Source organism: Coregonus clupeaformis, unplaced genomic scaffold (genome assembly GCF_020615455.1).
Source record: "Coregonus clupeaformis isolate EN_2021a unplaced genomic scaffold, ASM2061545v1 scaf1150, whole genome shotgun sequence".
Classification (NCBI taxonomy): Eukaryota; Metazoa; Chordata; class Actinopteri; order Salmoniformes; family Salmonidae; genus Coregonus; species Coregonus clupeaformis.
Genome location: NW_025534604.1, coordinates 121,745 through 135,325, shown reverse-complemented (window position 1 = coordinate 135,325; position 13,581 = coordinate 121,745). Strand labels below are relative to the sequence as shown.

General features: G+C 39.8%; 1 protein-coding gene across 1 annotated transcript; it reads right to left on the bottom strand.

Moving 5' to 3' along the window:
• Positions 1-8,941: 8,941 nt before the first annotated feature.
• On the bottom strand, positions 8,942-9,484 carry LOC123486331 (stonustoxin subunit beta-like; the record flags this gene model as incomplete). Its single annotated transcript, XM_045217620.1, has 1 exon — positions 8,942-9,484. A coding segment is annotated over one exon (543 nt), but the record flags the coding sequence as incomplete, so codon positions are not given.
• Between the last annotated feature and the right edge of the window lie 4,097 nt (positions 9,485-13,581).

The following is a 13,581-nucleotide window of genomic DNA, read 5'->3' as shown; positions in this document are numbered from 1 at the left end:
TAAATTGAGAATCAGGTTGGATTCAGGTATGAAAGGTTGAAGGGGTCAATTCTCAGTTATGTAGCATAGTTTAGGATCTAGTCATATATATATATGTACTACAGAGGGGGAATATTGTATTTTATATGAATTTATGGGGGATAAGTAATTTGAATTACCAAAAAATGTGGACCAAAATCAAGTGGATTGATATGATGTTTTTTATGGTATAATGATGTCATGTCATAGTATCGTGAAAGTCAAGAGTTAGTAGATAATGGGTTTGGAGTCAGGAAGTCTACATTCCATTATGTCAAAGGAGATGACTGATGTTTAGGGTAGTGTGATTGATGGACAGGATATAATGACCTGGGGCAAAGGGTAATAACAACAGAGAAAGGGATGCTATGATGGCTGCCAGATGTATGTGAAAGGGAGTATAACCAAGAGTATAAAGGGGGTTAGATCTGTATGTGTGGGGAGTTCAACTGACGAAGGACAAAGCCATGTCCGTTTGTTAGATGAACCCACGAGCTCGTGATTTAATAAATAGCTGGTATAAAATCTCCACAGAATGTCTAAGTAAATTCTTGCATCTTGAACTTCTCAATACCAGAAACTCATCATAACACTGGGTGACGATGTAGCCGTCCCTTTTAGCTCTGACCCTTCTTCCGTCACTAGGGTCTAGGATCATGCAGAGTCCTTCTCCATTTCGTTTCAACATCGCTCTGTGGAGTGGGTCCTTCTGGCAGCGCTCAATAGGGAAGTTGAGCATCCCTGCTGCAAAGACACACAGATACAGACAGACACAAAAGAAAACAATGCTCCGCGAGTGGCGATGCCATTCGTCCTCCTCTGGGTTGGCACACTCCTACAGTGGGATAGATGCAGGTATCTCTCTCTGGTACTTTCCCCTCCATAGAGGTAACCAGCAACACCTAGTACTGACCTCCCCACCTGGGTTTTGTCCATCTCTGACTTCTTTAATCTTTTACTACCAGTCTCCAGGGTGCATATAATGCCCAGATTCTCCTGTTAGGTTTGGCAGAGAAGCCTTCACCCGTGGGAAGTCTTAGGCACATTGTTAGGTGAAACACCATATGCTACCATACCCTGTCTTCTTATCAGTCAGGAGAAGCCTTGATATTAGGAAGTGCAGGGTTAGGGTTAGGGTTAGGGTCAAAACTCACATATAAAACAAAAAACGTCAGAAAGTTCCATGTGTGTGTTCCTTTAAGACTTATCATCTTTGACCCGTTAAAACCCCCTAAAATCAAAATAACAACCCTATATAACCATTATAATAGGTGGGTTGTGTGTGGTTATTTGAAAAACCTATTGGAAAACAACAAACAAAACTAGCCAGGGCCTTATTTAATTTGGTAGCTCCTGCCATGACCTAATTATAAGACTGCCAAATTTTACTAACTGCTCCCCTAGCCCATAGACTTTTGAAACATCCCAATGAGAGATAAGGAAATCCCATTTTCCTGGAAGAGAAAGATATATTTCGTTAACATTCAATTATAATCCAGCAATCCAAAAATATTAACTACACACAAAACATGATGCAGAATACCTGTCCTCAAGACTGATCAATAATCGCTTTGTACTTCATCTCCAATTCCTCATAACTACTCCAGAAGAAGATTACATAAAATCTCTCAAAAATATGAAAATCTATAAACCCTTTTCGGTATGTAATCGCTCAACTTGTTGCATTAATGTATTGAAATATAAACTCATTGTTCGAATAAATTCAGAACCTAAAAAAGATGTGTACTTCTCCATCAGCATACCACAAGCTAAAAACTACCTCCCATTGTTCAACGTGCCAGAAACAGATTATCGTTTTTTAGAATTAATTAAGCTGTTGCACTAACTCACTGATGGTTAAACAAATATAGAATTTAATAATAATAATAATAAAATGACCAAAGAACGTTCCATATTCAACTATTCAGATATCTGCTCCACATTACCACCTGCATCCTTTACATCCTGATAAGCACTGCGAGCATTACTCTCTTTCACCCGCACCTAAATCATGGCATTAGTCAATTTCCATCCACAAACCACTACTACCTAATAACATATTTTCATTGACCTTACTAGAAATAATGATTTTAATACCAGTCACTCAAACAATCCAATGCAACACTTCTCATCTCCCCAATTAACCTACTTTCCTTTTAACACAGAAAAACCCTCTACAATCTCTATCATCTACTGCTGTCTTTCCATCTAACGGTACTTTAGCAGGTTACAAATTATTGTTGGGTTATAGTTCAAAACACTATAAAACCTCCATTCACAGAGAATGCCACTGAAACTACTATGTTATCCAATACCACTCTGGTTTGGTAGGACAATCTCTTTCAGTGATAATCTTATCAATTAAATCAGAGATTCAGGTCAACAGCATCAATGTAACAGTTTTACTTCCTTCCCTACATGGTCTTGAACCAGGGACCCCTGCACACATTAACAGCAGTCATTCAAACAAAGGCGCGACTTGCAGAGCGAGGCAAACAACTCCTTCAAGGTCTCAGAGCAAGTTACGTCACCAATCTAAACGCTACTAGTTAACACCACTAACTAGCTACCCATTTCTCACCGTTAACACTCACCACCCTTTACCTCCTCCCTTTCCACAGCAACCAGTGATCCGGGTAAACCAAACTTAACCCATTATGACACTTACAGCTCTCTCACGTTCAGCCAACCCCAGTTGCTAACACCCACAGATCAACGCCTAGAAACTCTCCAAACAAATAAAAAAACATTCTCAAACAGCGCTCTGCCTTACCTCTATCGTGAGGGGTTTAAAAACTAACTTTACAACTTTAACAATCCTAGATGGCTGTAGTAGCTTCATGTTTGGGTTCGGTTTATCTGTTACGATATTGGGTCAGTAATATTTCTGTAGTTACCTCAGCTAAAAGTTTATATATTCCTCAGTTAATGTTATCTTTCATATTCTGCTTCTTTCCAACACTGCTTTTTTTATCCCTGGTGTTTTTTAAAACTATTTTTATTCTCTTTGTTCCGTTTGCTTCACTTCCCATTTTAAGAAAACACCCTCTCTTCCCTGTGCTTCGTCACTATCCTATTAGTATCCCCTGTTATCAACTACGATCATAGCCACAGCTCTTATGAATCCACCAATCCTCCATTATTAGAAGTCAGCAGATCTAGGTAACTGTCCTTTCTGAGTAGGCTACAAGTAACAAACCAAACACTTGCTGTAGTTGATCAGCATATATTGAATTTGTATCCATAGAATTAATATCCAATTTATTGATTGACATTACGTCACCATTTTCAATTGTTTAATCTAGCAAAGCATTAGGCAACGCAAAAAAATGAATACCTCGAAATTGTCTCGCTATTCCTGTTAAATAATTGTGTCTTTCAATTTGAACCAATCACGCTGATAAATCTTCCATTCTACATCACCAAACCAAATACTTTGAAGTATCTGTCTAAGCAACACATACCAACCGTTGAATTACACTCAGAAACCCAGATTTTACTCTATTCCATTTACCCAATGCTATTGAAATGACAAATAAATCCCACAAATAGCCCAATTACACTGGTTTGTTATGTTATAAGTTACGTCTATAAATTCTAGTCCTTATGGGTAGTTCATTTCTTAACCCTTATCTCTATCAAATTATCTATCAACGGCTCAAACTCAGAAAACCTTTATTTATTATTTCCCACCCCTGACGTACGTCTACGTTAGGGTGAGCAAGTTAATACATACATATTATTCAAATGATCACTTTATCACCTCTCTAGTAATCGATTACACACACATACAATTCATCCTATTTTCACATCGTCACATACTCCATATAGAACGTTAGAAACTCCTAGGTACTCACATCAAACAATCCTTTCCTGTTTGTTTTTTTTTACGATTCTTAATCGACACAAATCAACTTCTCCAAACAAACTCCCAGCGGAACCAGAACAACCAGACTGTAGTGTCAAGGACACTGACCTTCCTGTCATTGGATCCTCACCAATTCTCTAACCTTCAGGAAACTCCGTCAAAGTCAAGCCTCTCATTAAAACATATACTTTTCCACTACACTCTAAAATAACCTCACGCTCTCCATACCACTCCTTGATATTATATGACTGGCATTGATGTACGGATGTGACACTCTGGCTCCGGGACTTTTGTATTTGAGCCAGGGTGTATTTTGTTTTGTTGGGTTTTGGGTGTATTTCTATGTTTGCATTTCTGTCACGTTCATTTCTAGGTTTGGTCAATGACTCCAAATCGGAGGTAACGAGTGGCAGCTGTCGGCTCGTTATCTCTGATTGGGAGCCATATTTATTCTGTATGTTTTCCTGTGGGAGTTGTGGGTTTTTGTTCCAAGTTCAGTCTTTGTCACTGTTGGACTTCACTTTCGTCTTTTGTTTTGTATTGACGTGCTTTTCTAATTAAAGTCATCATGTTCACTCGCAACGCTGCGCCTTGGTCTCCTGTTTTAGACGATCGTGACAACGGAACCACAATATAATGTTATATCAAAGCTTATTATCCAAACTTATATCAAATGATCATATACACATTCATATAATTTATTCTGCACCCTTTCAGATTAAAATGACTTTCTGCTCTTTGTTCATAAAATAGCCCATGTTGTTCCATATACCTCGATGCCATCTGGTGAACAAAAAATGGTCGCATTGAGTTTACTTAAAAGGTCTCTTCCGATTAACGCCATAGGAGTTGTAGCACTTCCTATACATGAATGTTGAAAGAATATCCTCCAAAATCAATTTGTAATGGGAGAGATATAGGATCAATTTGCATGGTTCCACTAATTCCAATAGGCTGGACTTTCTGATTACTTAAAGGACACCTGTAAATCTTGTTGCCTTAAACATGACATAGTTGCCCCTGTATTAATTAGAAATGGAATTATTTTACCAGATACACATAAACTTAACTGTGGTATTTCAATGGGCTAACCGAAATATGCAATTGTGATGCATTGATCAAGTGTTTAACCTCCTCCCCTGCTTATCGGTGTCGTGGTGCATTGATCATGTGTTTAACCTTCTCTTCGTTATCGGGTGTTGTGGTGCATTGATCATGTATTTAACCTCCCCCTGCTTATCGTGTTGTGGTGCATTGATCATGTGTTTAACCTCCTCCCTGCTTATCGGTGTTGTATGTCATTGTCCCCATAATAGATTACCCAGCCTTCTCCTCTCTAGGTGTATTCTGGGAATTAGGGTCGCGTTTGGGCAGGAGTCCAATTTCCCCTCTCTATCCTCCATATCTTCGTCTCTCCTCATCCTGTATTCTAACGTTACAGTCTCCAACCCAATGCCCCAGTGTTTACAATAATTGCAAGTATCCCTGTCTCTGTTAAAGCTCCTTCTTCCTCCCTCTGGAATTACCATTGGACCTTCCTCTTCCTCCATTATTATCCTTCCCCTGCTTCAACGAAAAATTACATCATTTTATTTGCTAATCTATTATTTAAATCGACATTTTTGTTTTTGTTTTGATTATTGTAAATATCATTTGATATTCATTTTCCACCCACTCTCTAGTATATCTGTTTATTCGTCCTGTCTGACCTCTAAACCTTCTTTCTGCCGTGTCTAAAGCTCTACCAAACCTTTGGAACCACAATGGACCTGCATTCCTCACACCACGGTTCAAAGTTATCTATTTTAGCGTTAGGAAACATATATTTTGACCTGATTTTAGGATTTTTATTTTTTTGGCCTAACTCCCATGAGATTGTATAAAAACCAATCATATATGTCACTATCCCCTTCTACGTCTTCCCTGTACTAGAAGCTGGAGGCTGAATAGAGTTCGCTAACTGTGGATATAACCAATCATATTGTCACTATCCTCTTCTACTGTCTTCCCCCTGTACTAGAAGCTGGAGGCTGAATAGAGTTCAACTTCTTGTGGATAAATTCCTTTCATACTGTCAGATCCTTTATAGCCCCTTGTGGACTGACTCTTTTCATAAAGTAGATTATGTTGCTCCATTGCCAAATTACCTCATTTCTTAACTGACTTTTCCTCCTTCCTAATGATATTAACAGTCCATTGTGCACTCATTAAATCCCATGATTTATACACCTCTTTCATGTCATTTAAATCCCATTTCGGGTAGCTTATGGCTGTATTAGCAATTATATACTTTCGCTCTCCTTGTAATTTAACCCTTTTAAAACTACCAGCTTGAGGGTAGTCATTATCTGTCCATGCTGATAAATCACTAAGATATAGTTCCACATAGAAAAATCCTCATTTACTTAATATCCATTTGCACATTGTCTGATTTTCACTACTTTTAAAAGATACTTGTTTTAAATTCGGATTTGTCTGTAATAATTTCGTCGTTTCCTTTCTCTCTCTTCAAGGTAAAATGAAAGCTCTGATTTACTCTTAATGAAGACTGTTTTTCCAGATACCGGTCTACTAAGTTGGCTCTCCATTACTTTTATTAGTTCATCCAATATTAGTAATCAAATACGAATCAAATCCCCAACTTGATCTTTATTAAAATGTAGTTAGCCTATTTTGTCATTGGTGCCATGATTCAACATGATCGCTCTGAGCATTTGTTGTTGAATCACAGCACCATGTTAGTGTCTTATTTGCTATTTCTCCTTACATCTGTTTACGTACTTGAATACCACTCATCTGTTCCCCTCAACATAATAATGCATTTTAAACGTTCGTTACAGCTCAGCTTTACCACAGATAAGCAGAATTTAACCTATTAACAAAATGAAAGTCTTCACCTGTTGTTCGGCTGTAAACTGCATCCTGTTCGTTTAGACGCCAATCTATGACGAAGTTTCTCTGGTATCTCGTACATCAGGATGTAAGAGAGAGTAGTCACCACTTAGATGGAGAGGTTGATTCATTGTTATTTAATGGTTACAGTACTGGATTCAATGACAAGCGGTACGGGGCTTAGCCTCTTGTCATCTGAAGACAAGCTTCCATAGAAAACCTCTCAGTTTATATAATGCTCTCCGAGCTACTTCCACCCCACAGTTGCCAACCAATATTGAGTGATCACTCCTCTCCTACAATAAGGATCCCCATACATAGTATCGTAGTGGGCACCCTAGCCAGGCCATTCCATCACGTACCTTTCTAAGATTAGCAACAGTGGCCCCTAATCTACCTTGGCACGCCACCTTCTGGCCCCCCATCCCGTGACCGACACACAACACATGGCGTGTCCTTCTCCTCTCTCTCACCTACAGCTGACGACTTTAAAGACATTAATAAATGCTGTAACAAAAGACGCTATATCAAACACCTTCCTAATATTGGAGTTACCTCGCCACTTTTGCCCCGTAGAACAGCCTCAATTCATCGGGGGCATGGACTCACAAGGTGTTGGAAAGCGTCCCACAGGGATGCTGGCCCATGTTGACGCCGATTCTTCCCACAGTTGTGTCAAGTTGGCTGGATGTCCTTAGTGTGGTGTACCATGAGCGTGAAACCCAGCAGCGCTGCAGTTCTTGACACAAACCGGTGGTGCCTGGCACCCAGTACCCCACCCCGATCAAAGGCACTTCAATATGTTGTCTTGCCAATTCAACCTCTGAATGGCACACACACACAATCCACGGTCTCAATTGTTCCAGGCTTAAACATCCTTCTTTAACCTGTCCCGCCCCCCTCATCTACAAGTGACATCAATAAGGAGATCATAGCTTTACTCTGGATTCACCTGCTCAGTCTGGTCATGGAAAGAGCAGGTGTCCTTAATGTATTGTCCACTTAGTGTAAATTGCACAATAATGATCCATTGATGGATTTTCTGATGTAGTCTATTGTTTTCTCTGTATTGAACCTGCCTGCCACCCACCCAAGCCTGGGGACTGTGGGTTATGAGACAACCCCCGCATCACTAGCTTTGCATGTTCTGGGCAGGCCTTGTAGAGATAGGGAGGGGATGACTGGGAGGCAGGTTGCCATTTATTGTCATGAATTTTGCCCTGGAGGCAGTTCTGCAAAGTGGCCAAACAGCTGGTACAGGTATAAAGTTATAATATCTGATTTTAATGCTAACCTTAACTCTCACTAGCAATCCTTACCTTAAATTAAGACATAAAACAAAAATTATTTTCCACAAATGTTTAACGATATAGCCAATTTCGACTTTGGCAGCGTGAAGCATTTAGAGAGAAATTGGTGCAGTAGTCTGCTCCAGGGCAAAATTCATGACAAAAAAGTCAACTTGTGACTGGGAGAGGACCATTAACGTGCTTTTTTTTTGTTTAAAAGATGTTTTATATGAAAAGTACAATATATCCATGTACAATTGTACAATTATGGAGCATATGGTCCATAACAATTAGTTTTCCAACATAAAATACATACAAAAAATGATCACATTGGTATTTTAACAGTGTTATTGTAAGAGCTTAAATGTTAAACAGAGGATACATCTACAACTTATCCAGAACGCTGCAGCCCGTCTGGTGTTCAACCTTCCCAAATTCTCTCATGTCACCCCGCTCCTCCGCACACTCCACTGGCTTCCAGTTGAAGCTCGCATCTACTACAAGACCATGGTGCTTGCCTACGGAGCTGTGAGGGGAACGGCACCTCCTTACCTTCAGGCTCTGATTAGACCCTACACCCAAACGAGGGCACTACTTTCATCCATCTCTGGCCTGCTAGCCCCCCTACCTCTACGGAAGCACAGTTCCCGCTCAGCCCAGTCAAAGCTATTCGCTGCTCTGGCACCCCAATGGTGGAACAAGCTCACTCACGACGCCAGGACAGCGGAGTCACTCACCACCTTCCGGAGACACTTGAAACCCCACCTTTTAAGGAATACCTGGAATAGTATAAAGTAATCCTTCTACCCCCCGGGATAAGAACGTCTGCTAAATGACTTAAATGTAAATGTAAATGTTAAATATACAGGGACACTGAGGAGTCAACACCATAAACCCAAAACCCTGGATAGAGGGGCTCAGTGAATGTGGAGTGGAATGTGTTCAGGTGGGTCAGTGTGTCAGAGGAGACTCTGTAGAAGGACAGAGTGCCGGCTGGCCAGTCCAGATACACTCCTACTCTGTGGGAGCTGGAGGAGGGGACATCTATGATAGTGAGATTGTGATTGTGCCTGACATAGTAACTGGTGTCAGAGCAGATCAGACACCAGGACTTGTCATTGTATCCAAGACAACAGTCATCACCCCTTCCTCTCCTGTTGATTCCTTTATATGTCGCTCTTATATCAACCCCTCCTCTCCTCCTGATTCCTTTATATGTCACTCCTATAACAACCCAACTCCCACTCCACTCTACCTCCCAGTAACAGCGCCCAGTCAGACCCTCTCTACACAGCACCTGTCTCCAGTCCTCAAATCTCTCTGGGCGATCAGGATACGGCTGCTCCTCTGTCCTACGTGTCACTGTTCTGTTCTCCTCAGACAGAGAGAGGAATCTGTTTACTGTGTTTAGGTCCAGTGTGAGATCACAGACATCTGATGGATGAAACCAGACACAATATTAGAAATCATCATCATTCATATTAGAATGTTAACTCACTTTTCACTAATTCATTTAATGTAGCTGTTTCTAGGTATCAAAAGGTGAAGTTAAGGTAACTTGAGATTTGTTCAATGATCATATGTTATACTGTATGGTAATATAAAACACACTTATTCCCATTAATTACACACACACACACACACACACCTGTATGCATGCATGAACACAAACAGATTTCTAAAGTAACACGAACACGCCACACACACACACACACACTGAACACACACACACACACACACACACACACACACATCCTGAACAAACACAAACACACACACACACAGACACACACATTGTCAAAGCAACTCTTTGTAAACTTTGGTGTCCCTGATTTGTGCATCTGTAGAACTACAGCTGATATTTAATATGACCAAGTAAGTAATGATGGTGGTCTTTGACTTTGACTTCACTTGAATTAAGACTTATTCTTAGTCATATTCTTCACAGCAGTCAACACTCACATTTTCTAAGTCCAGGATTCATTGTGTTCTCTCCACCATGTTCCACACTGTAGCGGTAAGCAGAAGAACAGACAGTCATTGAGGGATACACCTGAACTCACACACACACACACTGGACACTTACACACACACTGGACCACACACACACACTGGACCACACACACACACACTGGACACACACACACAATGGACACACATACACACACACTGGACAAACACACACACACAGGACACACACACACATACACACTGGACACACACACACACACACTGGACACACACACACACACACACACACACACACAAACACAGTCTTTATATAACTTAGTCCAAGTGGTGGTCAGAATGTTTGTCTTAACTAGCCTGTTAACTCCAACATGTCTGATATGAACATTGACATAAACCCTCTACATACTTGAGTTTCTCCAGTCTGCAGTGTGGATCCTCCAGTCCAGCAGAGAGCAGTCTGACTCCTGAGTCTCCTGGGTGATTGTAGCTCAGGTCCAGCTCTCTCAGGTGTGAGGGGTTTGACTTCAGAGCTGAGACCAGAGAAGCACAGCCTTCCTCTGTGACTAGACAGCCTGACAGCCTGCAAAGAGTCAAATCATATTAAAATCACACTGCTATTCTTTGGTGGTTAAAATAGTGGCAGTATATTTTTTCAAAATGTTCAGATACATCAGTGTCCTGAAACCTGCCATATCTATTCATAAATGAATGTATCATTATTAGAAATGACAAATTATCAAAGTATTGCTTGTAGATAAAAAAAAAAATCCATATTACAAATATTTGAGTTGACTGACCAGAGCAGTTTAAAAAGCAGTATCAGTCAAAAGACAGACAGTGAGGTATCAGATTTAGATTGTATTGAGTATACAGTCCACACCATATCTAGTTTGACAGTGAAGCTAACATTTTAAATGTGGCTCTATCCTCCAGCATTTTGGATTTGAGATCAAATGTTTCATATGAGGTGACAGTATATAATGTCACCTTTTATTTGAGGATATTTTAATACATATCTGTTTCACCATTTAGAAATGAAAGCACTTTATGTATCTATTTCTCCCATTTGTATATGTCGTAATAATTTGGACATATTCACTTATATTGTATTAAAGTAGTCATAAGTTTAGTATTTGGTCCCATATTCCTTACCTGCAGTGATTATATCAAGCTTGTGATTCTACAAACTTGTTGAATGCATTTGCAGTTTGTTTTGGTTGTGTTTTGGGTTATGTTTTGCCCAATAGTAACTGAATGGTGGATGATGACTGGAGTAATTTTCTGTCTAAGTGAGTAGATAACATGTTTCTAAACACTACTAAATTAATCATGATGATGCCATGATTAAGACAAATCATGAATGAATCATGAATAATAATGAGTGAGAAAGTTACAGAGGCTACAACAAAACATGCTAACCTCTCACCATTACCAATAACAGAGGGGGTATGATCCTTGTTCCTCTGTAACTTTCTCATTCATCATCATTCACGATTCATTCATGATTATTCATAATCATGGTAGCATCCACGTGAATGTAGAAGTGTTCAGAAACATCTTCTATTCTTACTGACAATACAAGTGAAGTGACTCCAAAATGACAGGACATTATTCACCATTCAGTTTCTATTGGGAAAAACATCATCCAAAACACAACTAAAACAAACTGCAAATGCATTCAACAAGATTGTAGAATCACAAGCTTGATGTAATCACTGTGGGTAAGGAATATGGGACCAAATACTAAACTTATGACTACTTTAATACAATATAAGTGAATATGTCCAAATTATTACGACTTTTTCAAATGGGAGAACTAGATACGTAAAGTGCTTTCATTTCTAAACAGTAACACAGATATGTATGAATATCCTCAAATAAAAGGTGACATTATATACTGTCACCTAATATGAAACATTATATCTCAAATACAAAAGGCTGGAGCATAGCACCACATTTAAAACTGTAAGCTTCACTGTCCAAACACATATGGTGTGGACTATGTGTGCCTGGTAAACACATGTGGATCTGGTGAACAGTTATCACTTGTTGACCAACTACAGGAATACTGACCTCAGAGTCTCCAGTTTACAGTGGGGATTCCCCAGTCCAGCAGAGAGCAGCTTCACTCCTGAATCCTTCAGGTCATTGTTACTCAGATCCAGCTCTCTCAGATGTGAGGGGTTTGACTTCAGAGCTGAGACCAGAGAAGCACATAATTCCTCTGTGACTCCACAGACTGACAGCCTGCAAAGAGTCAAATCATATTAAAACCACACTGCAATTATTTGGTGGTGAAAATATATATTTTAAACATTTTCAGATACATCAGAGTCCTGAAACCCGCCATATCTATTCATATATGTATATACACACTATCAGTCAAAAGTTTGAACACACCTACTCATTCAAGTTTTTGTTTAGTTTTTTAAAAACTATTTTCTACATTGTAGAATAACAGTGAAGACATCAAAACTATGAAATAACACATATGGAATCATGTAGTAACCAAAAAAGTGTTAAACAAATCAAAATATATTTAAGATTTTAGATTCTTCAAATAGCCACCCTTTGCCTTGATGACAGCTTTGCACACTCTTGGCATACTCTCAATCAGCTTCATGAGGTAGTCACCTGGAATGCATTTCAATTAACAGGTGTGCCTTCTTAAAAGTTAATTCGCTGAATTTATTTCCTTGTTAATGCGTTTGAGCCAATCAGTTGTTTTGTGACAAGGTAGGGGGGTATACAGAAGATATCCCTATTTGGTAAAAGACCAAGTCCATATTATGGCAAGAACAGCTCAAATAAGCAAAGACAAATGACAGTCCCACCATTACTTTAAGACATGACGGTCATTCAGAAGACGATTTAAGAAATTTTAAAGTTTCTTCAAGTGCAGTCGCAAAAACCATCAAGCGCTATGATGAAACTGGCTCTCATGAGGACCGCCACAGGAATGGAAGACCCAAAGTTACCTCTGCTGCAGAGGATAAGTTCATTAGAGTTACCAGCCTCAGAAATTACAGCCCAAATAAATGCTTCACAGAGTTCAAGTCACAGACACATCTCAACATCAGCTGTTCAGAGGGGACTGTGTGAATCAGGCTTTCATGGTCGAATTGCTGCAAAGAAACCACTACTAAAGGACACCAATAATAAGAAGAGACCTGCTTGGGCCAAGAAACACGAGCAATGGACATTACACCGGTGGACATTTGTTCTTTGGCCTGGAGTCCAAATTTGAGATTTTTGGTTACAACCGCCGTGTCTTTGTGAGAAGTGGTGTGGGTGAACGGATGATCTCTGCATGTGTAGTTCCCACCGTAAAGCATGGAGGAGGAGGTGTTATGGTGTGGGGGTGCTTTGCTGGTGACACTGTCTGTGATTTATTTAGAATTCAAGGCACACTTAACTAGCATGGCTACCACAGCATTCTGCAGCGTCACGCCATCCCATCTGGTTTGCGCTTAGTGGGACTATCATTTGTTTTTCAACAGGACAATGACCCAACACACTTCCAGACTGTGTAAGGAGAGGGAT